Raw genomic sequence first — 27450 nt, 5'->3', positions numbered from 1 at the left:
ATCACTGGTGCTGGCAGGGAGGGGAGACCCCAAGAACCCCTCAATTTAAATGTGAGAATTCACATCTAAGAATTAAGAAACAAAATCCCGCGCACACAGATTAGGTACAAACAAGTAGAGTGCTACTATATATGATTCACAGTAACAAATGTCCAACGTAGGTTCTTTGATGTATATTTCCTTTTATTAGATCGTCACACCAATGGGAATTCAGGCAAGTTAAATCGAGGGTGATTCTACCCAGAACTTGGACACCACACGTACCCATGTGGTGTGCTGTGAAGAATTTCTTTTACTCCACAATTTGGACCATGGATTTGTTGATGGCATAGATATGCTGAAAGTTGGAGTCTCCTCTTTACAGTGTGATTTGAACTGTTTTAACGGAACTACTACGCCGTTATCCTCCTACTAATAGGTTACCCTGCCGGGTATAGTAACACTCTACTTGTTTGTACCTAATCTGTGTGCGCGGGTTTTGTTTCTTAACCCTCATTCATTCACTCTAACCGGTTTGATGTCCTTTTCGGGTTGTCTGAAATTGACTGACTACATGGGTGTTCTAGTCAATCGGTTGCAATGATTGGATTGGGTTTGCACTGTAATGCTCAAGGGAGAGGAACTTATATAGATGAACACAGTAACAGGGGCTCGGTGGAATCACTCAAATCCCCTCCTCTAGATTAATTACTAGTAGGGAGAGCGGAGATAAACCCGTAGTCTATTCACCACACAATAACCTGACTTCGATTGTCACTACTACTAGCCAGGAGCTGCACCAGTCTCCTACTGTAGTTGAGCAATATACGGACGGCGAACCTGTGGGATTGGTAAAACAGGGTCACATAAAGGCTCCAAATGTCACTACTACTAGTCAGGAGCCGCACATGTCTCCTACCTGAGTTTAACAACCTACGGACAACGAACCTGTGGTATTGGTAAACCAGGGTCACATAAAGGCTCCACTAAAATGTATTTCATGGAACATAGCAGGAATTTGTTCCAAACTGATTGATGAGGTATGGCTAAATTATATTAGAGCGGTACAAAAGGGGTTGGAGATGGACGGAGCATCTGAACCAATCAAACACTCACACCCAGTCAACAGATCTGGGTTTAATCCATCACCGTTCTTTAGCCCACTCTGCCACCCCCGTTCAGACATGGCCATATGCAAATCAGTCTGACCCTGTGCCTCATGGGAACAGTCCAGCCCTAAATGCCAAGCCATGCCTTCCCTGGACCGGATTCAAGCTTCCTAGGACCGGTTTCTGGCATTACAGCTGTCTTCAGCCAGGCTTGCTTGAATCCAGTGGCAAAGTGAGCAAGGGACTCACGTCTGAGCATACCCTGCCAACTGATGGCGAACAAAGCGGTACAAATGGGGGTGGTGATGGACAGAGCATCTGAACCAATCAAACACTCACACCCAGTCAACAGATCTGGGTTTAATCCATCACCGTTCTTTAGCCCACTCTGCCACCCCAGTTCAGTCATGGTTGGATACATCTTTGGAGGTGTAATAAGTATTCTATGATGTGTTGAATAGACACATCTAGAGGATTGATGTCGTTGGTATGGCAGTATATTACAAAATGCTTCCTAACATGCCCTAGTGGTGGGACGTCTAGCTTCTTGAATGAGGTTCATACAGTCAGGAGATAGGTTAAGATAACCGAACTCTAGGACTTCAGGAGCCAGATCGCTAGGTTGAGCTGAGCTGAATCCAGGTGTCTGATCTCTCCATGGTACTGGGTTAGGAAACGTGGAGACAGGTATAGCTTTTGGCACGGTACCACAGAAAGTTGGAGCAGTGTGGTGTACCACGATTGTCTGGCCCAAGTTGGAGCAACTAGAATGAGAGTGAGGGAATGTTCCTGAAGTTTGCGCACCACTAGTGGAAGCAGTGGGAGAGGTGAAAAAGCGTACGCAAATTTGCCGGACCAGTTCATCCATATCGCATTGCCTTTGGACAGCGGGTGGCGGCAAAGTTTTGGCGTTTTCGTGGGTGGCAAAGAGGTCTATCTGATGTCCCCACATTTGATAGGACGGTTGAAGAACTTGTGGATGAAGTTCCCACTCGTGGATCTGTTGTGTTTGTCGGCTTAACAGATCGGCCATGGTGTTTTGTACCCCTGGAACATGTTGGGCTAAGAGGAAGATGTTCTGAGGTATTGCCCATCTCCATATCTGCTGCGCTAACTGAGAAAGTTGCAGAGTGTGTGTCCCTCCTTGTTTGTTTATGTAGTACATGGCTGTCATATTGTCTGTGCACATTAAGACCGCTTTGCCCGATATGTGCTTTTGGAATGCTTTTAGGGCTAGAAAAATAGCGAGTAACTCCAGGTGGCTGAAGTGGAGTAACTTTTGTTGCTGTGTCCACCTTCCTTGCATGGTGTGCTGCAGGAGATGGGCTCCCCAGCCGGAGAGCGATGAGTCCGCTGTCATGACTATTTGAGGAACTGGTTCTAGGAAGTTCGCCCTTTGGAAAGGTTTTTGGTGTTCCACCATTGCAGAGAGCAGTGCGTTCGACCGTCTACCAACACTAGGTATGTTAATTGACTCTGAGCCTGGTTCCTTTGTCGTGCTAGGCACTCTTGAAGAGGATGCATCTGTTGTCTTGCATATAGCACTATGAATATGCAAGAGGCCATTATTCCTATGAGTTGCATGAACACTCGAGCTGGAAGAGAGTGTTGCGGTTGGAATTTGGTTAGAAGAGCTTGCATATTTGTTATCCCGGCAGGAGAGGGATAAGCTAGCGCTGTGGAGGTGTTTACTGTGGCACCCAGATATTGTTGTGCGTGGGACGGTTGCAGTTGGGACTTGGTGTGGTTTACTGTGTGGAGTAATTGGATGGTGGTGTGAGTGTGTTGCACACACTGACTGTACGAGCCAGTCGTCGAGATATGGGAAGACGTGATTGTGCAGTCTTCTTAAGTGAGCTGCCAATACTGCAAGGCACTTGGTAAACACTCTTGGTGCTGTTGTGTCCCCGAATGGGAGTACTTTGAATTGATAGTGCTGACTGTCTAGCACAAATCTGAGGTACTTTCTGTGAGCTGTGTGAATGGGAATGTGGAAATATGCATCCTTGAGATCTATAGTGGCAAGGAAGTCGTTTTGTAAAAGGAGAGAAAGAACCTGCTGGAGTGTGACCATATGGAAGTGGTCTGATTGTATGTACAGGTTCAGTGGTCTGAGGTGGAGAACGGGCCTTAGAGATCCGTCCATATTTGGAATTAGAAAGTACAGGGAGTAAACTCCTCTGTTTTGCTGATGCAATGGAACTGGTTCTATTGCGTTTTTTTTGTAGGAGGGATGTTACCTCTAGCCTGGGTAGTGTCAGATGTTCTTGTGACTTTGGACGCTGTTTGGGTGGTATGTTTGGGGGTAGATGTTAGTTCGAGACAGTAACCGGACTGAATTATTTGTTGCACCCACCTGTCTGATGTGATGTTGGTCCAGACTGGCAGGAATTGTTGTAGTCTTCCCCAACTGGATTTAAATGTGTTGGGGGAAGGGGAGGGAAGTCATTGAGCAGGGGTGGAGGCAGAGCGGGAGTTGTTGGTTTTGCCTTTGCCCTTATTGTCGTTACCTCTGTAACCACCTCTTTGGTAGCCCCTACTATAGGTGAATTGTGTAGGGGCTTTGTACGAAGTAGAGAGACTGTCTGTGGAGTATCCCCTGGTGGTGCTTCTGTAAGATGAGCGGCAAAAGGAGCGCCTGGAAGCTTGCGATTGCAAGACTCCTATAGATTTAGCGGTGTTGGTATCTTTTTTAATTTTTTCAAGAGATAAGTCCACATTAGGCCCATATAAGTGTTGCTTATCAAAGGGTTGGTTGGGTATGGCACTTTGTACTTCAGATGTGAAACCTGAAATTAACTAAACATGTCTACGCAATAGGAAACTGGTGTTAATTGCCCTTGAAGCAGTATCTGCTGCATCTAGTGCACAACGATTAGAGGTATTCGTGATGTTTTTACCCTGTTGTATAAGCTCATGTGCCCTGTCTTTGTATTTATCTGGAAGGTGCTGCATTATTGATTCTACCTCATCATAATGTGCTCTGTCGTATCTTGCCAGTAATGCTTGAGTATTGGCAAAACGCCAAATGTTTCCTGCCTGTGACGCTGTTCTTTAACCTGATGCGTCTAGGAGCTTAGACTCTTTATCTGGTGTGGGAGCCTCGCCTGATGTTTGTGAATTTGCTCTTTTGCATGTATTAGAGATTACAATGGAGTCTAATGGGGCAGGCCCTTTAATGTAGGCTGGATCTGAAGGGGCAGCCTTATATTTTTTTCTCAATTCGGGGGTTGATGATTCGAGCCCTAACTGGATCTTTAAAGACCTCTGGCGAGTGCTTACCTTAAGTTAATTTGTGCTTACCTGCGCCTCGCATTACTGTATTAATTGTCTGTGCCTGTGTGTGCTCCTGGCGCTCTACCGCTCGTATTGCCTGCATTGCCCCCTGAGGCTACCTTACTGTGCCCACGGCAGTATTTGACACTATTTACCCCCAATATCGTCGTGTTTGTTGTTGTTGTTTTTGTTGCTGCCATTTTGTTGTGCCTCCAGCCCGTCCCTCCCCCCACGCTACCGCCTCCCTGCTGCCCCTCCCACGCTCCGCCCCCCCCCTCCATTTATGACAGATGCATCTAAGTGCAGCGTCCACGCACAGCGGTCGCGCCCCATGCGCGCCGAAGGCGCGCCAAAGGTAAGCCCGTCTACGCCCGTCCGCGCCTGGACCGCGCCCAGTGCCAGAACCCCTGGTCCCCGCATCACCCACCCCTCCCGCATTACATACGACGCCTCCACCCTCTTAGAACTTAACCCCGGCCGACTCCCTAACTGCGCCCAAGCAGCACAGGACACACCCATGGACCCTTCACCTGCCACTCCTGCAAATTCACCTGCATCAAGACCCACACCAAACCCACAAACACCAAACAGAGATCCAACACCAACCACCTTAAATGCATCCTTCTCAACACCTGCTCGATTCACAAACACGCCATCGACCTTTAGAATCTACTCGACACCATTTCTCCGGACATCGCCTTCCTAACAGAAACCTGGATGAATGCCTCTTCAGCTCCAGACATCACCATAGCCATCCCGGACGGCTACAAGATCATCCGTAAGGACCGCACCATCTAAACAGGAGGAGGCATCGCCATCGTCCACAAGAACACCATCCGCGTCTCAACCAGCTATCGCCGAACACCTTCACTTCCAGATCCACACCGACCCCAAGACCACACTCAGAGGCACCCTCCTCTACAGGCCACCAGGACCCCGTACAAAATTCAGCGAAGACATCACTGACTTCATGACCCCCACACGCCCTCCCCTCGGAAGAATACATTCTACTGGGAGACCTCAATTTCCATCTGGAAAAGAGCAACGACAGTAACACTACCACTCTTCTGGACAATCTCGCCAATCTCGGACTCAAACAACTTGTTAACACCCCCACACACTATGCAGGACACACACTCGACCCTATCTTCACTTCCAGCAAGCATATCTCCTTCACGCACACCACACCCCTCCACTGGACGGACCACAGTTGCATCCACTTCATTTACAATAAGACCACGATCCACAACCAACCTAAACCAACTCTGCGAAGAAATTGGAACAAAATCACCATCAACCAGATCTCCACATCGCTTCTTCAAAAACCCCCTACCTATTCAACGAACCCTAACTAAGCCGCCATCAACCTCACACAATGGTTAACCCAAACCGCCGACAAACTAGCACCCTTGAAAAAACATCAAATCTTGCTTCCTTGCTTGAACGCCCCCTGGTTCAACGATGACCGTAAGAAATCCAAGAAGCTCATTCGTTCCTTTGAGAAAACTTGGAAAAAAGACCCAAACACTATCACCCAAGCCGCCTTCAAAAACGCCACCCGCAAACACCACCAACTAATCCGGACAGCCAAGAAATCAGCACTCAAAGACCGACTAGACAACAACCCCCACAACAGCAAGGAACTTTTCAACATCATCAAAGAATTCACCAACCCCACCGCCAGCTCAAACGACATCATCCCCTCTCAAGTCCTCTGCGACTCCCTCGCCTCATTCTTCCATGACAAAATCGCCGACATTCATAACAGCTTTGACAACCAACCCGTAAACCAGTCCACCCCACTCACCTCCGAACCTGTACCTCCTCCGAATAACCTTTTCGACTGGAACCCAATCACCACAGAAGACACCATTCGCCTGATGAACTCCATCCACTCAGGATCCCCTACAGACCTATGCCCCCATCACATCTTCAACAAAGCAGACTCCATTATCGCACCCCATCTCCGAGACGTCATCAACTGCTCCCTCAACTCCGCCACATTCCCAGAAAGCTGGAAACACGCCGAACTCAGCGCCCTTCTGAAGAAACCCACAGCTGACCCCACCGAACTCAAAAACTACCGCCCCATCTCGCTCCTCCCATTCCCTGCCAAAGTCATTGAGAAAGCCATCAACAATCAGCTCGCCGCCTTCCTCCAAAACAAAAAAAAATCCCTTGACTCCTCACAGTCTGGCTTCCGAGCCAAACACAGCACCGAGACCGCCCTCATCGCAGCAACAGACGACATTCGAACACCACTGGACAACGGAGACACAGTCGCCCTCATCCTCCTTGACCTCTCTGCAGCCTTCGACACAGTCTGCCATAGCACCCTGATACAACGCCTCAGAAACATCGGAATTCAAGGAAAAGCATTGGACTGGATCATCTCGTTCCTCGCTGGAAGAACTCAGAGAGTCCGCCTCCCCCCTTTTAAGTCAGAGGCCACCGAAGTCTTCTGCGGCGTCCCGCAAGGATCATCACTCAGCCCCACCCTCTTCAACGTCTACATGAGCCCCCTCGCAACCATCGCACGTCAACACAACCTCAACATCATCTCCTACGCTGATGACACTCAGCTGATCCTCTCACTCACCAAAGACCCAATCACCGCCAAAACCAACCTACATGAAGGGATGAAAGAAGTAGCCGAGTGGATGAAGCACAGCCGTCTGAAACTGAACTCGGACAAAACGGAAGTCCTCATCTTAGGTGCATCCCCTTCCGCCTGGGACGACTCTTGGTGGCCAACGGCCCTAGGAAAAGCCCCCATACCGACGGACAATGCACGGAACCTGGGCATCATCCTGGACTCCTCACTCTCGATGACCAGACAAGTCAACGCCGTCTCATCATCATGCTTCAACATCCTACGCATGCTCAAAAAAACATTTCGCTGGATCCCCACCGAAACAAGAAAAAACGGTCACCCACGCACTGGTTACAAGTCGTCTGGACTACGGAAACACCCTTTACGCCGGTACCACCGCAAAACTGCAGAAAAAACTCCAACGCATCCAAAATGCTTCAGCCAGACTCATACTAGACATCCCCCGCACAGACCACATTTCCGTTCACCTGAAAGACCTTCACTGGCTCCCCGTCAACAAGAGGATAACGTTCCGTCTCCTCACCCACGCACACAAAGCCCTATACGAACTTGGACCTGATTGTTTCAACACGCGCCTCTCCTTTTACACCCTCACCCGCCAGCTGCGTTCGTCCAACCAAGCCCTCGCCGCTGTTCCGCGCATCCACAAAGCCACCATGGGGGGAAGATCCTTCTCCTACTTAGCGGCCAAAACCTGGAATTCCCTTCCCATCCACCTCCGCCTTACTCAAAACCACCTAGCCTTCAGAAAACAGCTTAAAACCTGGATATTCGATAAGTAAACCTTCCCCCCCTTCCTCAAGCGCCTTGAGACCCTCTGGGTATGTAGCGCGCTATATAAATTCTGACTTGACTGGAGTGCTTAATAACACCTTTAAGCATGAGTAAAATGGAAGTGGACCTTTGTGAGTTGTCAAAGGTATCCAGAAGGAAGTAGTCTTCTACTGGGTCAGTATGTAGGTCAACCCCATGATATTGGCCAGCCCTATGTACTAGTTGGTTAAATCCCATAGTGTCCTCTTGTGGGGAAGGCCTGGAGGGATATATGTCTTTTGGGACGTTATGGAAATTGGGGTTGCTATAATCATCCCAAGGGTCCGGTGAGCCAGGAGGGCTAGAAGGATCTGGTGGCTCACTATCTGCACCACCCCCTGTGTCATCAGAGGTGTCATCCCTGTCATCATCGTCTGCTAACGAAGTAGGAGAAGGTGTAGGGGGGTGATGTGGTAGGGGAGGAGGTGGTGAAGGGATATGAGGTGGAGGAGGAGGAGAAGGTATCCTTAAAGTAGAGGTTGCAATGTCCTTTTTCTTTGGATAAGGAGCAGGTGCAGGCGTGTCGAATGGTCGTTTTTTACAACTAAGAGTTAGTCGACCAGTTTTTGCTTCTTTAACCAGAGTCTTCTGTGTAGTGTCTGGATGGAATAAGTCTTCTGTGGGAGGTAGATCCTTTGGTGCAGAGGGCTTTTTCGGCGCCGAGCTGTGTGGATCTTTCGGCTTTGAAACATGTTCTCTATCAGTGTCTTTAGCTTGGGGAACATTTGTCTTTTTGGGCTCCAATGGTTTTCTCGGTTCCCATGTTTTTTTCGGGTCCGATGTTTTTTTTCGGATCCGATGGTTTTTTCGGCTCCGATGGTTTTTTCGGCGCCGATCGTTTTTTCGGCGCCGATGGTTTTTTCGGCGCCGATGGTTTTTTCGGCGCCGATGGTTTTTTCGGCTCCAATGGTTTTTTCGGCTCCAATGGTTTTTTCGGCTCCAATTCCAATGGTTTTTTCGGCTCCAATGGTTTTTTCGGCTGCAATGGTTTTTTCGGCTGCGAAGCTTCGGAGTCAGATGGTAATTTTTTACTCGGCTCAGAGTGTGGTTTTGGTGCAGAGGAGCCAGTGCTAGTCTTCGGCGCCGAGTGCTTAGATGTGGAAGCAGCTGGCATGGAGGAAGACAAAGCTTTCTTTTTCGGTGCCGGTAGGTGTGCGCCAGCAGTATGGGTAGGTTGACTCGAGCCCAAGTCCCCTAAAGGCTTATTAGGCTTCTTTGCCAAGCTCGAAGTCGGGGCATGGGAAGCAGTGTCTCGGTGTGCACACAGGCCCGAGGGCGAGAGTGTGACCGTAGCCTTTTTAGAAGGTCTCGAGAAAGGGTCGGTCGACATTATTACTTACGACCCTCTGTGCCGGAGTGATGTCCTCGACGTCTGAATCTTCGGCCTCTGAGTTACTGTCAACGCCATGTTCTTGCTGTTGCTCTGGGACGTCGACGCCCTCTTCGAAGATGTCGTCTGGGATCAAAGCTGACGAGCCATTGTTCTTCGAGCTCGTCGGTCCCGGAGAGTCTTCTTGGAGCGGAAAGAGGCACAAGCGGAACAGTCTCTGGCCTCGTGCTCCGGTGAGAGGCAAAGGTTGCACATCTCATGGAGATCGGTGTGGGGAAACTTCGACCCACATTGAGGCCACTTTTTAAATGGCGTCTTTTCCATGAGCTGGAAGTGAGGCCTAGGTAGGTCCGAAGGCCTTCGTCGATGACCGGAATCAAAGACTTCGATTTGAAGAGTAGCGTCGATTGGATACGCGTTCGAAACAATACGGTCAAAGCTGGTGAGGATTGCGCACCGAAGGAAAATCGGTTCCAACGCGGAGCGCAGGAAACACATCCGAGCCCGGTGGCGGAACAAAACAATCTGCGGATGGAGCCGATGCCCATGCGCACTATTGTCCAAAGGAGGAGTCACCCATCCCGTGACTTCTAAAGACTTTTCAGGACCAAAACTACTGCAAAGATCCGGGCCCAACACTAGGTGGCGATCTATGCACAGTGTGTAATCTGCAGCTCATATGCCTCGAACACTCATTTCTCGGCTATATTTAATCCTTATGGCCGCCATTCCGAGGCTTTAAGTGGAGATTTGCCCTTAAATTTGACCTTGGCTTCCAGGCTAAGCGTATCTATCTCAGTGGCAGAAGTTGAGGAAGCCTCAGCTAACGGAGTATGCATGAAAGCGCCAGATCCGATGGGGACCTTTTAGATCTTTTTAAAAGTAATCCCCAGCTATGGGCTCCATTGTTGACTAATATTTTTAAAGCAGTGGTGACTGGCCCTATCCCAGTATCCTGGAGAGAGACTGTTGTCCCTGTATTTAAGAAAGGTAATCAAAGTGACCCTGCCTGTTACAGGCCAATCTCCCTTATTGACACCACAGCAAAGCTGCTGGGGAAGGTCATCCTTCACCGACTTGAAACCTGGGCAACAGGCACTGGAGGGATGGCAAGAACACAGTATGGTTTCAGGAGAAGGAACTTGTCACTGATTATGAGCAAGTACACAAAGGTCATAAAGGGTTCTATCCACCTGGCCTTCATGGACTTGTACAGTGCTTTTTACACTGTAAATCGGGAGAATGTGTGGGCCCTTATTGGGAATATGGGAGTGGATGAGGCTTTCATTTCTCTTCTTCCTAGGCTCCATGCATCGACCTCTGTTGTTATAAGATATGGCCCCTAAGGGGAAAAAACTAGGCCCATGTCTTCCACGGAAGGTGTCCGGCAGGAATGTATCTTGGCCCCCTTTCTTTTTTTAATTTACAGCAATAGGTTAGAGCCCTTTTTAATAGATAAAGAAATTGATTGTCCGTGCATTCGTGGCACACAGGTCCCGCCTCCAAAAACTTCTTAATGCATTCCCAGATTTTATGTTGAATCTTGATCTATAAGTGAATTTTATAAAATCGTATATCATGGTTTGGCCCTAAAATGACAAAAACAAGGAAATACGTGGTGGGAGACAAAAGAATTGATAAACTGAACAATTTTAATTATTTAGGGAATGCTTTTAATAATAGGTTGAGTTGGGATCTGCTCGTTACTGCAAGGGTGCAACAAGCGGGCAGGGTAGTTAAGGGGCTTTTCCGCTTTGCTGGGCTTTAATCCAGTGACTGAACTGGTTACACTGTATAAAACCAAATATGTGCCTGTTGTAACATATAGTGCAGGAGTGTGGGGATACCATACCAGCCGTCAGCTACAAGTTATGGAAAACAAATTCATTAAAAGACTATTGATGACCCCAATCCGTAGAGGATAGCATAGACATTGCTGTCACAATCAGGGTGGGAAGATAAATTGGAGCCATGTCCCTGTGATAATTTGGCAGCTCAGAGCACTGTGCACTTTATGCTATTCTGCCCCCTTTATAAGGAACCAAGAGGAAGATTTTTAGCCCCGATTAAAAAAAAAATTAGGCCCTGTCCTTATATTGAAGGTTTTTATTATCTATATTCTTTGGCTACTTAGGATATATGCACTAGGGTTTCCAACTACATTAAAGGTGCAATGGCTATTGGGGGGCGGAGCTAGCCGTGCTTGGAAATGGCCGCGCCAAAGGCGAGCTCTCCCAACCACGCCACAATCCTGCAATTATATCCTGGGTATTAACCTGAGGTTTTGGCCACAAAACGGAGGGACAGTGTTACTGAAACCACTGGCAAGGGGTCTGCACGCGCCGATTTGATTTGCAGAGCTCTGGGTCATTTCAGGACGAGACGGAGATCCCTGCTGGGCGGCACCTGGGAGCCTGAAGCTGCTTACGTCGCGACGCTCTCGGCACCCAAGCCCGGGGCGCGGCTGTGCGGAGCCGGCCTGAGAACGTGGCCGCTGCTGTGACCAACCTGCAGAATGTGGGCGGCGATGGGCTGCGGACACTGGTGGTCGCTGACGGCCGACTGCTGCCTCGCCTAACTGTGCTGGCCTTGTGACGCCCTGGTGGGTACTGGTGCCGCGTTGGAGGCGAGGTGCGGCCCGACGCGTGATCAGAAGAGTGAAGGCCCTGGAGAGATACGGCGCTGGAACACCCGGTAAGAGGCGCCTGCTGGGATGGCATACAAGTGCACCCCCCATCACCCCGAAGCGCACTGCTTGTGTCGACTAGCGCGAAATAGTGGTGGCAATATTAAATAAAGCTGGCACACGCCTGGGGCGGCAGGACCAAGAAACACGACTGCTTTGAGCCTGCACGCCAGCACTGTCGCTTTTGAGGTGAGAGGCCCGGACAGCGACCACAGGGGGAGCAGCGCCATCAACGTAGGGCGTGCAGGTGACCGTTTGAAACAGATTGGATGGTACACTGGATGGTGGGGACGTGGTGCGGTGAAAGAGCAGTCCCAGTTGGAATAACCAGCTGTGCATAGCACACCCCGCATGGAGCGCAGAGACATATTGGAAAGCATAAAACCGAAGCAGCATGCCCATTAAATTACAGTGGACCCATTAAACGCCCATACTGCGAGCGCTCTATCCAACGAGCAACTACAAGGCACCTTGCACGTGGCCCTGCGCTTCTTCTCCAGTTTGCAACAGTCCATACCCTGGTCGTTGATTTCTCTGCGAGATCGCTTTGGGATATGGAGAAGAAGCCATTGCTGATGGGCATATGAGCAACTTCCCAGATGGTGTCACGCCTACACCACAACAGCTGCACACTTTGCGAAACCAACGGAAAAAACTACGGAACTGCCCCTTGCCTGTACTACTGATGCAGGGAGTGTGCTGAGGTACCAAGCTAGAGGCAGACGGCCCTTGAACACACACCGTAACATAGCCTTTGGCCTTCACGCTGCGTCGTGCCCTCGTGTGCTCGTAGCTGTATTGAAGCCTGTACTGCTGCAATTGAACCGACTAATCAATAAAACTACTCCGAGCGAGCTACAGCAATGGGGAAACCGGCTAAAAACCAGCCTAAGTTACATTTCAAACAACACCGGAAGACGGGAGACACGGGAAATGAGGCACCATCACAGAATCACTGAAACACAACTGCGTCAGGATCTGAATCAACAGTGGATTTCCAGTCAATGTTCGCCACAATACAGTCAACTCTATCTAACATTGATGGGAAAATAGACTCCTTGACCTATCGAGTTGACCGCATGTCAAAAAGGCTGGACAAACATACAGAACGCATAGACATGGCAGAACACCGAATATCAGAATGAGAAGATTTGCAATATCAAATCAAACTGAAACAAACAAAAGCTGATAAAACAATACAGTTTCTTTTGGCGAAAACAGAAGACTTGGAAACTGGGTCGCTCCGCTGCAACCTGCGCATAATGGGAGTGGCAGAATCGACACGAACAGGGAACAGGGAACATGGAACGGTACACAAACACTCTTAATCAATCTCCTTGGCAGAGAAACATTCTCTGATGTGTTCATTGTAGAGCCAGCTCACAAATCTCTTGCTCCACTCGTCCCATAATCCCCAAGATACTAAATTACAGCGACAGGGATGCGGCCCTTCGTAAACTCAGGAGCTTGGAACACTAAACCAAGAAGGAATGAATATTTCCCTCTATCCGGACTTCACATCACAAGTACAAGAAGCACAAAATAAATTTCTTGAAGTGAAGAAAAATATTGTGAGGTATGAACATCTCCTATGCTATGTTATATCCCGCTTGTCTGAAAATCACGGAAGACGGCAAAAATACGATTTGCAACGACCCTAAGGAAGTTCTAAAATATTTGCAGCTGAAGCACCCACAGACCCTGCGTCGTAAATCTCCAAGGGGAATGAACGCTGAACAGGATCCCACTTCTGATGTAGAATAAAAGAGAAACCAAATGGACATGGTGTTTACTATCAAGAGGTGGATATAGCGAACTCACAGAACTCCTAGACTTTCTGTAAGTTATCCTGCGAACTTCGGTATGCCACAGGATATGAAAGTGTGGTTATATGATTACTCATCATGTACTCTACTGTTTTACTGCCATATTCCTACTACGTCTGACACGAATGCTTGACTTTTAGATCGTGGTTGTTACATGATATCTCAAGATGTTTATATTATTATATGCTTGTGGCGTGGTCCCCCAGCCGATTCTCGGATGTGGTAGTCAGCTGGTGGCCGCCGCCCCCGTGTATACCACAACCTTTGTTTTTGGATTTAGTGGATGACCTGGGGAAGGAACTGAGGGAGCAGAACTGTTAGCAGTTATGGGGACTTGCCTTTGCCATATTTGGGATGGCGGAGTTGGTGGGGGGAGGTACTGAGTGGGATGTTATTACACTGACAGTGTATGCTTGCCAGGACGCCATGTTCATGCGCACAATTGAGTCACGCGTTCCAGGGTAGTACACATGAGCATACACTGATTATGGTCAAAGCACGCAACTTAAGTACCAAAAGAAACAATTGGTAATGTCAAGCCCATATTCGAAGGCTAAAGCCACACCCTTGCAAACCATAACGTGGAATGTAAGGGGCCTTAACAATCCCAAAAAGATTAGGCAAGTCTTTGCCTATCTTGACAAGCATCATACTGAAATCTCGCTGCTTCAGGAAACACATCTACTCAAGCACAAGACAGATAAAATAGGCAACAGATGGGCAGAGATGGCAGTATCTGCTACATATTCCTCATATGCTCGAGGGGGTCACTACAATTATACGTAAGGGTACAAGTTTCCTTTACACCAGACGCTTATTGATCCTCACTGTAGATATGTCATTGTCACAGGTGTCCTAAGGGGAACAAAAATAGGCATCATTAATGTGTATGGTCCGAACAATGACGATCCTGACTTCTTTATGCACCTCTGAACGCAGATACGCGCTCTACCAGATATGGAACTGATATGGGGAGGAGACATGAATGTAGCGCTGGATGACATGATGGACAGATCCCATAATACTACAGAACATCACACGTGTGCAGCCTCAATTATTCTCAATGGCATGACGGAATTCCGCATGCTTGACGTATGGCGCATGCGCATGCGCAACCCCCAACTCAGGATAGCACCCATTTCTCAACTGCAAAAACCAGTTGGTCGAGACTGGATTACTGGCTTCTCACAAGCCAAGCATCCACATGGGCTAAAGACATAACACACCACCCTGACCACAAACCTGTCCTACTGGCATTAACAATTCTGACTTACATACGCCCACCATTTGTGTGGCGATTCAATGCCACTGCGCTCCTAGTTCCCATCTATAAAGGGATTTCGGTGAGTAGGCGGCTGCCTGACCTCACATGCGCTCGCATTTGTGACTGTTTCTTTTAAAAAATGACGTGATTATGTTTGTTGACAGCGCTCCTTTTTAAAACTAAGAAATCACTTTTAAATACCTCTCTAGCCTTTTGTTTGCTCTGCATTCTCCGCCGTTACCCACCTCGTCTGGACTTCCCAACCGCGGTCTAGTCTTATAGATATCAGTCCCTGTGTGTGGTGTGATCACTATCTTATCTGCTGCTGGATACCGACAGACACCCACCTTCCAAAAACCTCCTCACAAATGGAAAATGACACAGAAATGGAAATCAATTGAACCTACAGTTCTAGTGGATACGCTCCTCAGGTCCCCCCCTCTCCCCTCCCCAAGACTAGAAAGGGAAACTTGGATCAGGAATGTGAAACCCTTACGAACAGCCTATGTGCAGCCATTGATCACGTAGCACCAGAGAGAAGGGAAAGGATCAAAGATAAGGGAAAAGGGGCTCCCTGGTACAATCAATCGCTAAGCAATATAAAGATAAAGCTCCGCCACACAGAGAGACGATAGCGTAAAACTTATGACCCAGCTGAGCAAGAAATCTGTAAGACAACTCAACCTATACAAAAAACACATCTCTACCACTAAAGCTGAATATTATGAGATCAGAATCACTACAGCTGCAAACAGACAGAAAGAGACCTTCAGAATCCTAAAGGAACTCAGCCAAAAATCAGAGCAGAAATCAGAAGATGACTGCATTGATTGCAACACTTTCCAAGCCTTTTTTTTGCAGAAAGTGATTGATATTCTTTCTGACATTGACAATATCTCGATTAATTATAGCTCCGCTCCCCTACCTCAGGAAGCCGCCCCAGTTCAAATGCTTACCAGTTTCCCCAAATTGGACCCTGTCTCCCTTTCCCGACTTATGAATCGGATTAAAACAGGCTCCCCCGCAGGCCCCATCTTACATAAAGGAACGCCTTGAGACCTATGTGCCGGGCCGCACACTACGGTCATCCCAGGCCTGTCGGCTATCCTGCCCTCGGTATAAGATTGCATCGAAGGGAGGTCGAGCCTTCTCTATCTTAGCCCCCCAGCTCTAAAACCCGCTACCCGAGCACCTCCGAAAGGAACCCTCCCTGCTTCAGTTCAGGAAATAGCTTAAAACTATCCTGTTCAGGGAATCACTAAATACAGCTTAATCTCACGTTGGACCCTAGTGTCGTCTAGCTGCCTAACCTACTTCCTCCCTAGCGCTAAGAGACCCGACGGTGATTTAGCGCTATACAAATATCAATTAACATTTAACAATTAAAGACACAATACAAATGGCGATAGAAGATTATTTTGTTAACAATGGAAAATCAGTTGAAAGTGCAGGTACCTTATAAGAAGCTTTTAAATCCACGCTGAGGGGTGTCTGTATAAGTACGAATGCTGGTATCCTGAAGGATATCAGAAAACAACTGAATATGTGTGATGATCGCATACCACGCCTAGAAGAAGAGTATAACAAGTCCCACAGTGCACTCACCCATAGTGAACTACGGGAAGAACTGAATAGATATAATGCGCTAGCAGATGATGAAATAAAATACATCTCCCGACACCAGGTAGTGCGCAAACTGGGAGTACTAGCTCAAAAGTTACGCTCAGAACACAAACAGCATACAGTTACTCAGGTAGAGAATGACGGCGGACAACTACACTACGATACCCAGGGCATACTTAACACATTTGTAGAAACATGCAGTGATTTTTATAAGTCGCAACACACAGCACATGAGGCCAACATTTTAAAATACATCGAAGATATTGCCTTGGTATGGCTATCTGACACACACCTTGAATACCTCGCTCAACCTATATTGGAGGAAGAGGTACTGACAACAATCAAATCGCTACCTAATGTAAATCGCCCGGCTAGACGGATATACTGCTGAATTCTATAAAGCATATCCAGATCTACTCATCCCACCTTTGCTAGAGATGTATGATGAAGCTTATAACAAAATTAAGCCCCTAACGCTACGTGAAGCGCTTATAGTGGCTCTCTTAAAGTCAGACAAGAGACCAGACAAGGCGGAATCTTATAGACCCCTATCGTTGATAAACAATGACGCTAAGATACTAGCCACAATACTGCAGCCACTCATGCCACAGCACATAACTTACGCACCATATTTGCTCTTCTACATCAGCTGATTCCGGAGTTGCAGGCCGTGGCGGTGCTTCTAGATGCAGCTAAGGCCTTCGAATCTGTTGAACGGCCTTATCTGTTTGCGATACTACAAGCAATAGGCTTACCACCTATGCTCATCAACTGGATTGCCCTAATATATAACAAACCCACTGCCCGCATCAAGGTAAATAGGCATATATCGGACACATTAGTAACACAGCGCTGTACCAGACAGGGCTGCTCGCTGTCTTCAATACTTTTCTCCATTGCTTTGGAACCGTTAGCCTGTAAAATCTGTCAGAAACACGCACATGCAGCACTGCGGGTCAGTCTGAGACCTATTATCCTATCATTATATGCAGATGATATGGTGCTATACCTACGTAATCCAGAAGAGACCCTCTCTCCTATACTACGTGAGTATATAAAGTATGGCCACATCTCGGGACTACACATCAACTGGAGTAAATCGGCTGTTATACCACTAACAGCACACACTAAAGCACCACAAATGGAATTTCCACTTTTTTGGCATGAAGATCCAATCAAGTACTTAGGTATCTGGGTGCACCGAGATGCGGAATTAGTACGAAGATATAATTATGAAACCTCAATAGACCACATAGAAACGCAAATAACCAGATGGATCACACTGCCTTTATCACTCGCTGATAGAATATCACTAATAAAGATGGTGCTGTTACCCAAACTGCTATATCTTTTTATTAATATACGAATAAAACCACCAGCTCCTATTTTTAAACGGATATGCTCGGATTTCAGCAGGCTGAAATGGACCGGGAAGCAAGCCCGCATAAGCCTCCAAACCATGACACTTCCGTATGACTCAGGAGGTTTCACAGTCCCGGATATCCACTTATATTATTTATGCGCACAGGCACAATACGCGTACTATTGGTACCACCCGGTGAGATATCTGCCACATTTAGCAGTGGAGGATGGTGATGCAGATCCAATTACCACTGCAAAGTATACTCACACTTACTCGACAACACCTATCGGCGCGAGAAATAAACACGGTGCGGACGACATCGGATGTTTGGCATAACATTAGTCAAAAAGCGGGCAAAGCCCCGATTTATGTCCCAAATCTACCACTGGCTCATTACCCTGCGCTGTCAGTCACACAAGAAAAAAACTGCATGAAAATCCTAGAACAAATATGCATCAAACAGATGAGTAATTTATACCCCGATGGTACCTTCATCACACTAGACGACCTGTCCTACATTAGCAACCAGACACTGCTATTCAGATTTATTTATCACAGAATAAGGGCAGCCATTAAGGAACTGTACCCCACATTCCCAGCGGAGCCTCCAACGATACAGCCATTGCAGACGTTGATAGCCACACCTACTCACACTAACATAACCTTGAGACTAAAGAAGCTAGTTCAAGCGGAAATGGGACACAAACACATAAGGCCTGGGACAACTGGAACAAACTTTTAGACACCCCCCTGACAGATGATGACTGGGCATCATGTTGTGCACTTATTACACTGCTCACACCTAATGGTACCCTCCGTATTATTCATTACAAGTACATTCATCAAGCCTACCACACTCCAACCAAATTACATAAATATGAACTACGGGACAATGCGCGATGTAAGAGCTGCGGAGCTGATCAGGCAGTCTTTGGACACCTAGCGTGGAATTGTGATAAGATAAAAAAAATTGGGAAATAGTGACTCATCATTTGGGTATATTGATCTTGTGTACGTTTGCATGCACACCACAATTATGTTTATTAGGATTGCATATACCTGTGAAATCGATGAAAAAGAAATGAACTGCCATACTGTTGCTTTTGGCAAAAACCAAGGTGGTTATGCATTGGGACAGTAAGCAAACCTAAACCCTGACGAATTGGATACAAGACGCTGTATACTGCAGAGACAATTTTTTATTATATGCTGAGGAACTGCCAACTGTGTCGAAACCATCAGATATTTGGAAACCACTTGCAGCATACCTGCTTAACCACCCCAACTTGTGTGGATTAGTGGTATTGTCACGTTAAACCTGTTCTCCAAGGGGAATAGGTCATAGACGAGGCGTTAGGAGACGTCAAAGTCTTCGACCGTGAATGATGCAGATGGAAATTACAATACAGAGTCTTCTTGTTTCCCCTCTTTCCTATCCTTTTTTCCTAGCCCTCTCCCTGTGAAAGTAGTCTGGGGTTCCATCATAGTGGAAACCAAAGGTTACCTAGAGTGCTTCTCTGCCTTTTTTCAACTCCTTTGCCCTCAAATATTCTTGTTTACCAAAAAGTGTTATTCCCTCCCTATCCTTAAGGGTCTTTTTAGACCTTTTGGAAAGATGGTAAGCACTCCATACATATTTTGAGTGGGTATATGGCAGCCTTCTTCCTGCCACAACACTTCACAAACAGGGAAGGCATTTGGACGGGAAAAAACCCCTTGAGAATAAGAAAACCACTACTACGATTGCTGGATATCAAAGATGTCAAGGTAAAGTGAAGAGAAATTCATGAGAAAAATACAAGTGTGAAAAGAGAACGTTCCAGATTCCCCACAATTTAATAAAAACTTTTTAAAAAGACTAAGGCAACTGCGAATACCAGGCATCGAAGATAGTGGAAGCCTGTGGAATTCTTAAACAGAACACTAAGTTTTAGAATGTAAGTCTGTCATGCTACACCTTTCCTCACTACTTAAACATGAAACCTGTTACAGAGTAATTTGAGAAGTAGGTACAACAACGTAGTTCTCAGATAGATTTTTCTTTTGGTATTACTAAAACTCAAAAATCTTACCTTTGTAGAAGCATATCTGCAACATTTGATCGTTCGTCTCTTCATCCTCTTTATTGATTATATATATATATATATATATATGTTTGATGAAAAAAGTTTCAGAGTCCCTACATGCAGTGAGGACGTACTCTAATGTTTTAGACTAGCAACCGAGATGCTATGATGCAGAACATTATCATTCAACATGCTGATTCAAGGTAGGCTGCTATCCAATCCAATATAGATAAAATACAAGTTCATAACCCCTCTTGGTGTAAATTAAATTTAGCAAGTCATATTAATAATAAAAAATAAAACATCAACTGATATTTATGCAGTATTCAACTATCAACACTTAAAAGTATTAAAGGAAAGCATGGTTCTGTTAAATTTTATTGACTTCAAATCGATGGGTGGCTGACCCAACTAATCAACTAGCTGATATCCTCAAATCCCACACCAACTCTGCGGCAGGCACATTTAAAAAGGAATTATGTGGTAGTAATGCAGAAGTAGTGGAAGCAGAAGACAAACTATGTTTAATGTGTGAAAGAGTAGTAAAGATCCTAGATGGAAAGAAAGACCAACACAGATTAGCAATGCATTTGTTTTCTGCTGTGACAAAATACATAAACAATTGTGTTTAAGATGTGGTTGAAAGAAAGAAATTGTAATTCTAAATTACAAATACTATGATTTACAGGTAAAACGCAACAAGAGTATTGAATGCGCACCTGCATGCTTAACGAAGTAATGTAATTTGCCTACCAAATGATGCCCTTCCAAAAACGTATTCATATCAACATTTGCATGTAAATCATCTGCAAGAGTCTGTGGTAAAACACAAACTTAAAGAACTAGATTTCACAGAAAAAAAGTCTAATTTTGAAATGTACGGTCAATACATGGATGAAGCTAAAAGGGGACTCCTAAGGGAATCAGATTTAAAGTAGTTCAGGTTTATGGGCTTAGTCCAACTGGGTTACTGACATTAGGAAAACGGCATGTCCTTACAACTCTAAGAATCAACTGCATCTTAGAAGAGTAAATATATTAGGTGCACACTACAAAACCAGGTAAACTCTTCCAGTGCTAATAATTATCATGATACTATTAATTCAAGCATACATTTGAGCATAGTTGTTCTAAATAATTTACCTCTTTTACAAGATTTTTGACTGGTTGTTGGCCGCCTCCTGATCCCCATACATGGTCTATGCGTTTCTTTCCACCAATGGTCAAACTCAGCAACACAGTTGCCCGGTCTAAAGCAGCTCTAGTGAAAAAAGGTTTTTGAAAAGGAGTTTCAGAAATGTCCACACAACATGTAAACACATTTTCCTTAGGAATAGACTGATAAAAGGGGGAATTACTAATGGAAACATTTTTTGGCACAAGTTCTGGTGTTCTCTGTACAGCAACATAAAACTAAAGCTCAGCAACTTAAAACTAAAGCACATTTAGATCAACAGAACAAAATCAAACAAGCACTGGCAAAGCAAATAAGTCTCACCTTTGAAACTATTTGCTTTGTCAATTGGTCAAGCAATACAGCATTCCCAATGCTGTGCAGCATGGCTTTTAAAACAAGCATTGGCACAGCCAATAGGTCTCGGCTTTGGGACCTTATAAGTGTTTAGCCATGCAACACTTGATGTTGTTGCACCAAGGATATTGTGCTGGATAACTAAACATTTATAAGGTCCCAAAGGCGAGACCTATTGGCTATGCCAATGCTTGTTTTGCATTTGTCACCCCAATTGGGATGGGTATGCCTAGACGTGGGTCCTGTGCTCTCCATGCCAATTGGAATCAAGCTATCCTGGCTAAAGAGGGGTGAAACCCCGAAAGCGGTCCTAGGATGCTTGTTTCCGGTCCAGGGAGGACCTGGCTTGGCAGTTCAGTCTGGACTGTTCCCATGAGGCACAGGGTCAAGAATGATTTGCATATGGCTGGGTTCAAACGGGAATGGCATGGTGAGCAAAATAACGATGGATTTAGGCCCAGATCTCTGTACTGGGGTGAATGTATGACATTGTTCTGCATTCTGTCTATCAACTGTTGTTTTTGCAAGTATATATGCTCTGTTACTCTTCCTTTGGATTTTTCTTTGCAGTTTAATATAGAGCGCACTCAACCTAGAGGCAGTTGCGCGCATCACACGAGCATCGGATGGTCCTTCAGTGGCAAGATGAAATGCAAAGAAGCTAAGGTGCCTTACTGATGGTATAGTGCCTGTAACCAAGATGAATAACCCAAGAAAAATCCTTTGGAATGGCGAGACTTCTTGCTAAGTCATGCTAAAACATCCATTGCATATTTAGAGGATATGGCTTAGTGCAATACTGGAGTGTTTGGAATGCAGGTTGAATGTGGGGATGCATGACGTGGGATGTTAGACAGTTACTAGGGGGCTTGTCGGAGGCTCAGCACCTGTTTCGTTGTACCGTGCCGTTAAATGGAATAAAGTACTTTCAATACTTTCCTGGTGAGCCCCATCTTTACAGAAATGGCGACAAGCGGGAGACACACTGGTACTGTGTACCCACAGGTATGAATCAGTTATACACAGAAGATGAGCCGACTAACTGCGGCACTGTGGAGGACGAAAACCGCAGAGTAAGCGGAAATCGTCATGAATTTAGGAGCAAAGAGGACTACATACTGCCAAGTACTCGCCGTACAAGAGGCACTGTCAAACCATGTTTGTACTTACCTTTTAAATTGTTGTGGCAGCAGTTCTGGCCTATGCATGAGCTATTCAAACTGTGCGCAAGTCCAGCAGTGCTCGAGGCGAAGGTGGCAACGCTCGAGGCAGGGCGCATGTTCAATGACGCTGGAAGCGCTTGTGAGTGAATGGATTCTTGAGGATTGTGCGGAGGTGGTTGTTTCCTCATCACGTCTACGCACCTTCTACGGTGGCTATATTGCGGGAAGTCAATATAGTTTGTCAGCGATAGGCACGCTTTAGTCACGCCTGTCTGCTATGATTTATACAGCGACGGGCACGCTCCTCAAAGTGTTTAAATTAAATAGAATATTACGTACGCTTCAGCGATAGGCATACGTTACTCAAGCCTGTCAACTAATAATTATACAGAGACAGGCACGCTTTTAGAAAGAACAAGCGCAAGGAACACGCTAAAAGGAGGCAGCAGGAGGATGGGCGAGAGGAGGGGGCGAGTGCTGGATAAACAAGCGCTAGCCATGACTTATACTTTTCTCTTTTTCTGCCGTCCCACTTAGACCTCCTCACCTACTTTCCTCCTGAAGTAAAACATTTATTATCTTTATGGGGCCATGTGTTTGGCCCCAAAAAGATAAGAAAACTTTTACTTCCGAAGGAAAGCAGGCCTGGCCGTCCAAGTGGGACGGCAGAAAAAGAGAAAAGTCTATGTCACAGAATGCTCTTTCCCAATGGCTGGCCACTGTTCAGCATAAATGGTGACGCCGTCCAATGGGAAAGAGGGGCGGGGCTTGCAGCCCGTTACTGAAATCCCCTCTAAATCATAAAATCTCACCAGCGAGACTGCGCATGTGCGCAGCCCACGCCAGCGGAGACCTAAAAAGAAATCAAAAGCCTATGAGGTGATTAGCTGCATCATTTTGTAGACAAACACCAAGCCTGCATGAGCCTCGGGTGAAAGAGGGTTCTTTTTAAAAACACATATGACTCTTTTTGCTCTGCTCATAACAATCATTCGGAAGAAAGCAAGTTACTTACCTGTAACTTTGGTTCCCCAGTATTGGTAACTTTCATAGATTCCAATGCTTTGTATAATTCCCCCATTGTCGGAATAGGAGCCTCGGTAAACAAAAAATACCATAGCAGTAGTCATTTTGTAGCATAACCACCTCTTTTTGTAAAAGAGACCAAAAAACTGCAACAACCAATCAGAGGAGCCTCACCCCATAGAACCCTTCTGAGAGAGCCTCAGAGCCTCAGATTGTCGTAGCCGTTGTGTAACCGAACCACATTTGCAAGAGGCTGAGCTTTCCCAGGGGAGGAGGGTGGGCACATGGGAATCTATTAAAGTTACCAATACCGGGGAACCAAAGTTACAGGTAAGTAACGTGTTTTCTTGCCCCAGTATTGGAACTTCCCATGCTTTGTATCAGAGTATCTAGTAGTGAGCAATAAGAGCACATTTTGTTACAAGAGTATCAACACATCTTAGAAAACTGCCTTTCGTAGGAAGCAACTATACCTTGTTATAACAAATAGGAAACATTATCTTTTACAAAATGTGCAATCATAGGAAGGAGGGATAGTAGGGAAAGCTCAACTCTCATTGGAAAAGATTTCTCAGGACTGCTTGTCCAACTGCAGCTTCGCTTCTTGTGGCAGAGTCCAAGTAGTAATGCTTTGTGAATGTGTGGGCACTACTCCACGTAGCCGCTCTACAAATGTCCCCGATAGGGACCCCAGTGAAGAGAGCTGAAGAGGATGAGACTGATCTCTGTCTAACGGCTTGCCCGCTTCCTGGTGACAAAAGTGAATTGCACTGGAATTCCACCTTGAAATGCTCCGTTTTGAAAGCGGAAACCCTTTCCGCGGTGCACTGTAAGCAACGATGAGCTATGAGGACATCCTGAAACTTCTTGTTTGCTCTAGATAAAATGTTAAACATCTTTGGACATCTAAAGAATGTAGAGACTTTCCTGCTGGAGACGATGGTCGAGGGAAAAAAGATTTCAGAACCACTGGTTCGTTCAAATGGAAATCCGAAGGGACCTTCAGAATTAATTTCGGATTTGTTTTCAGGATTAGAGTGTCCTTCTTGAACTGTAAAAATGGTTCCATAATAGTAAGCGCTTGGAGCTCACCTATCCATCTAGCTGAAGTTAGAGCCAAGAGAAGAGCCACCTTGTAGCAACCCATGGCGGGGGCCGACCAAGAACACTGCCCTAAGCCATGAATCGCGGGAACGGGGAAGGCGAAGGAAGAAACTACACTTCCCATGAGGCAATGGGCAGAGGCGTGTCTGACGTCAGCGCGCCTCTGCTCAAGTCTGTTGCCGGAACACAGAGCGGGGCCGTTGATTCTTAGACCGCCGCCGAGTGAGGATTGGTAGGGGTGCTTCGCACCACCATTTCTCTTTCCTTGTTCTAATTATAGACTCTTCCTTCAGTACACCATTGTTCTGTGGATTCTTGCATTCGTTCCTGTTTTACCGCTGTAGCAGTCCCATGGGCCGAACATTCCTTAGGTTCTTGCGGGACTGCTGTTGTTATCGCATGCGACTGGCTTCCTCCGATATCGGGCTGGTTGTCGATTGCAGCATTTCTAGTTTAAGTCCCAGTCCTGTTGGCGGAACCGATTCACAGGTTCTTGCGGGACTGCTGGAAGTTAGTATAACTTACTAACTTAGGTCAGCTTTGTGGTTAAAGGTTGATAAGCAACATTCTGTGTCTTAAGAAGGTTATCTGCTTATTCAATGGTTCATTTTCCCGGGAGAGACACTTGATCTTAGTGCTTACGGGAGAGTTCTTGTTTATGAGCCACTGATGTACACAACATTTACTTTTCCTAAATGATAAGGATTCTATCGTTGGTAAACGAACTAACCAGCAAGTTGTTGGTTATGTATGCTGGTATAATCGCTAAACACCTGATTTGGAGCACACCTTATGTTCCTCTATGATTGGATACTTCTATGGTGCTAATAACCAGGGAGATTTGGGTTATAATACTGGAGCAATGCTGGAATTATAACTATCCTTATTTATTTTGTATCACGCAGCAGAGGTTGGTTGAGCTTTTGCCTGTCCAGCTCCATACACCTTCCCCCCTGTTGAAGAGACCTTTATCAGCCCACTGGGTATGTTTGGAGATATTTCATGAATTCAGTATTTATGGAACTTTAGGAATTGGTACTGATATCCTGTTATTCTCACAGGTTACAATTGGCTGCATTCCTCTGGACTCCTGGCTGCCAGGCATTGTTACGTTATTTTCCTTTACAGGTATTGCACTTACCAATACAATGCTCGATATCTTATGAACAGTGTAGCGCAAAACTTATCTATAACTGTGCTGTAAGTGTTTGTCTCATAGTGCCTTGTTCTCGTTACAGGTCTCCCTCCCTGCTGTCCCCATCCTTCCCTTCCCTCGTCTGATCACTCCATAGTGTCTGTTTTATTCAGACCGTGGGGCTGTCGGGAGGTGGAACCCATTTAAGCATCGTACGATTCTGAGGATCAAGGACCTGACACACCTTCCATGAAAGGGATTTAAGATCCACTCTGTTAATAGGCTCAAATGGAGGTCTCATGAGAACCAAATTGAGTTGCCAAACAGGAGGTGGAGGCCGGACTGGAGGAAAAACTCTGAAGAGACCCTTTAGGAATTGTTTGATAATCCTTGCAGACCACAGAAAAGGACCTGAAGCTGTTCGTCTGAATTCTGAAAGAATGTAAGGTAAAACCTGGTGAGGAGCAGAAGTGTACGGATGGAGATTCTCCCGCTGACACCATATGCAGAAAAGTTTCCCATTTGGCACGATAAGTCATATTTGTACTTGGAGCCCGGGATTGAGACAGTATGTCCTTACACTCCTGAGTGATATTCAAATCCTGGATTTCTTGGTACTCAGGAGCCACGCTGTCAATTGGAGTGAGCTCGGGTCTAGATGCAGCACTTGACCCTGAGACATTGTCAATAGAGACTGGATGGGCTGCAGGTGAATTGGCTGATCTTGAGAGAGAAGGAGAAGCTCGGTGAACCAGAACTGGCGAGGCCACGCTGGTGCGATTAAAATCATTCTGCAGAGTTCCGCTTTGAGTTTCCTGATTAGCCTCGGAATCAGGGGTATTGGAGGAAAGGAATAAACAAATGCGCTTTTCAAGGCTATCGACAGAGCATTCCCCAGAGAATTGTGATGGTGATCCCTGCTTGCGTAGGATTGGCATTTTCTGTTTTCTGGACTCGCAAACAGGTCTATGGTCGGAGTGCCCCAACAGTCAAAGACCTCGTCAAGAGTGTTTTGATCCAACTCCCACTAGTGACACATTGATCTTAGATGGCTCAAGGCTTCCGCTGTCATGTTGAGCATCCCTGGGAGGTGTTCTACCGAAAGAGAAACCCGGTGGAGAATTGCCCAGTTCCATATTCTTTGGGCTTCCCTTGAAAGAAGCTGAGATCTTGTCCCGCCTTGCTTGTTTATATAGTGCATGGCCGTTGTGTTGTCTGTACGTACCAGCACCGTGGAATTCCGAATTCTTGGAAGGAAGGCTTGCAAAACTAACTGAATGGCCTTGAGTTCCAGAAGATTGATGTGGGAAGTGCGCTGCTCGGGCATCCAATGACCGCTCACTTGAAGATCCTGCAATACTGCCCCCCAGCCCTCAAGCGAGGCGTCCGTGGTTATAACCATGGGAGATGGAGCAATTTGGAAGGTGAGAGCCTTTGAGATATTGTCTTTCACCGTCCACCAGTCGGCTGCTTTCCTCATTAATGGGGTCACTGATATTCTGTCATCGAATGTGCCTTCTGCCTGGCATCATTGTTTGTCTA

The 27450-nt window shown here is 46.3% G+C and overlaps 1 protein-coding gene across 2 annotated transcripts in view; it reads right to left on the bottom strand.

Annotated features, from left to right (window-relative positions):
• The window catches only part of PDCD4 (programmed cell death 4), a 572963-nt gene that overhangs the window by 181790 nt on the left and 363723 nt on the right, over positions 1-27450 (bottom strand). For both annotated transcript variants that reach the window (XM_086922777.1, XM_086922778.1), the window contains exon 8: positions 21093-21210. In XM_086922777.1, coding sequence (XP_086778903.1) covers positions 21093-21210 — 118 coding nt within the window. The remainder of the gene's footprint in view (positions 1-21092; positions 21211-27450) is intronic.

Source organism: Lissotriton vulgaris, chromosome 5, assembly GCF_964263255.1.
Source record: "Lissotriton vulgaris chromosome 5, aLisVul1.2, whole genome shotgun sequence".
Lineage (NCBI taxonomy): Eukaryota > Metazoa > Chordata > Amphibia > Caudata > Salamandridae > Lissotriton > Lissotriton vulgaris.
This window is presented reverse-complemented; position numbering and strand designations above follow the sequence as displayed.